The 2,096-nt window shown below is 41.7% G+C and overlaps 1 protein-coding gene across 1 annotated transcript; it reads left to right on the forward strand.

The window, feature by feature from the left end:
* Positions 1-2,096, forward strand: LOC137735165 (sorbitol dehydrogenase-like). Its single transcript, XM_068474560.2, has 5 exons — positions 1-269; positions 402-469; positions 563-799; positions 908-1,386; positions 1,662-2,096. The coding sequence occupies exons 1-5, from the start codon at positions 146-148 to the stop codon at positions 1,852-1,854; spliced, it is 1,101 nt and encodes a 366-aa protein (XP_068330661.2). The 5' UTR covers positions 1-145; the 3' UTR covers positions 1,855-2,096.

Consider the following 2,096-nt stretch of genomic DNA (forward strand, 5'->3'; position numbering starts at 1 on the left):
ATCATGTTATAGATTTATAAATTGCAAGAGCAGCAATCTTATTTCCTCATTGGCTTGATATAATACTATAGCTAGGGCACGCTTTGTTCCATCAGAAAAGTAACCTTTTCTTATCAAACACACAAAAAGAGGAAGCACAAATAATATGGGGGAGGGAGGTAAGTCGGCTAACGGGGAGGCCAGAGAAGGGGGGGAACAAGAAAACCAGGCTGCATGGCTTATTGGTGTTAACAACCTCAAGATCCAGACTTTCAATCTCCCGAGACTTGGTATACATCTATCTCACTCACTACCATAGATCTTTTAATTCGCAATTGTTTTTTCTCATTTTTTTGGTTTTTGGTTTTTAGTTTTTAGTTTTCATGTCAAATTATGTATCGTCGTTTTGACTAACTTCTTAGGACCCAATGATGTTCGAATTAAGATCAAGGCCGTAGGCATTTGTGGAAGCGACGTTCATTACTTCAAGGTTCTCATCCCTTCCATGTATTTTTCCCACTTTGGATGTTTATTGATTGTAAACTTCCCTGTTCTAAAGTTTTTATTTTTGGAATTTTTTCAGACCATGAAGTGTGGGGATTATGAAGTTAAGGAGCCAATGGTGATTGGCCATGAGTGTGCTGGGATCGTAGATGTAGTCGGAAGCGAGGTGAAGCATCTGGTTTCTGGCGATCGCGTGGCTTTAGAGCCTGGCATCAGCTGCGCGAAGTGTCATCAGTGCAAAGGAGGCCGCTACAATCTTTGCCCTGACATGAAGTTTTTCGCCACCCCGCCAGTTCATGGTTCCTTGGCGAACCAGGTAATATATTCGCACAACTACGAAATTTCAACTTCTATTATAAGCTTTGAACATAATGTTATGGTGTTTTATACTATGAACCCGTTTGATACTCATGTCGTTTTACAGATTGTGCATCCTGCGGACTTGTGCTTTAAGCTTCCCGAGAATGTGAGCTTGGAGGAAGGGGCAATGTGTGAGCCCTTGAGTGTTGGGGTTCATGCTTGTCGAAGAGCCAATGTCACTCCGGAAACAACTGTTCTGATCATCGGAGCAGGGCCGATTGGGCTTGTTTCCATGCTATCTGCTCGTGCTTTCGGGGCGCCAAGAATTGTCATTGTGGATATGGATGACCAGCGTCTAGCCATGGCAAAGTCTCTTGGTGCCGATGAAACCGTCAAAGTTTCAACAAAAGCTGAGGATTTGGATGCCGAAGTTGCCAAGATTAAAAAAGCCATGAAGTCCGAAGTGAATGTGACCTTTGACTGTGTAGGTTTCAGCAAAACCATGTCAACAGCTCTCGCCGCCACTGGTCCCGGCGGCAAGGTCTGCCTGGTCGGAATGGGACACAGCATGATGACTGTCCCTCTCACTCCCGCTACTGCCAGGTATAATTTTTTTCCACTAGGTATATTTCGATATGGTTTGACCGTCTTCTTGTTATAGGTCAACAAAATTATTAGGGATCAATTAATTGTAGCTAGGTCATGGAGTGCGTTTGCAAATTTGGTCTTTTTTTTTCTTTTTTCTTTTCTCGATAAGGATTAACCCCTTTCTTGTCCTACGTCAATAAATTTATTAGGGCATTATAAACCATAGTGCGAGTTTACAAATTTGGTTGTATCTAACATTTCCTCTTAATTTTTGGTGTGTTTGAACACAGGGAGGTGGATGTGGTTGGAATTTTCCGATACAAGAATACCTGGCCGCTTTGCATCGAGTTTCTGAGAAGCGGGAAGATCGACGTGAAGCCTCTTATTACGCACCGTTTCGGATTTTCCCAGAAGGAAGTGGAAGATGCCTTTGAGACCAGTGCTCTTGGAGGCAATGCTATTAAAGTCATGTTTAATTTGTAGGGACACTGCAAGCTTGTTACCTGATCACTTATCACTCAATAAGCAAGTTTATTGACCTAAAAGCTCATCAAACAAGTTCAATCGTATGGTTTTATCCATACTGTTTATGGTGTTACTTGCACGGACTTCCCATTTTGTTTGTATTTTGGATTGTGGTTTGTTTTTTTGGGTTGTTTTGTATTGTTTATAGAATATAACTAATTTATAAATCTGTTGGTGCGGGATGCTCTTTATTTCTTTAA

Source organism: Pyrus communis, chromosome 7 (genome assembly GCF_041283825.1).
Source record: "Pyrus communis isolate YQ-2024b chromosome 7, ASM4128382v1, whole genome shotgun sequence".
In the NCBI taxonomy this organism is placed as follows: Eukaryota; Viridiplantae; Streptophyta; class Magnoliopsida; order Rosales; family Rosaceae; genus Pyrus; species Pyrus communis.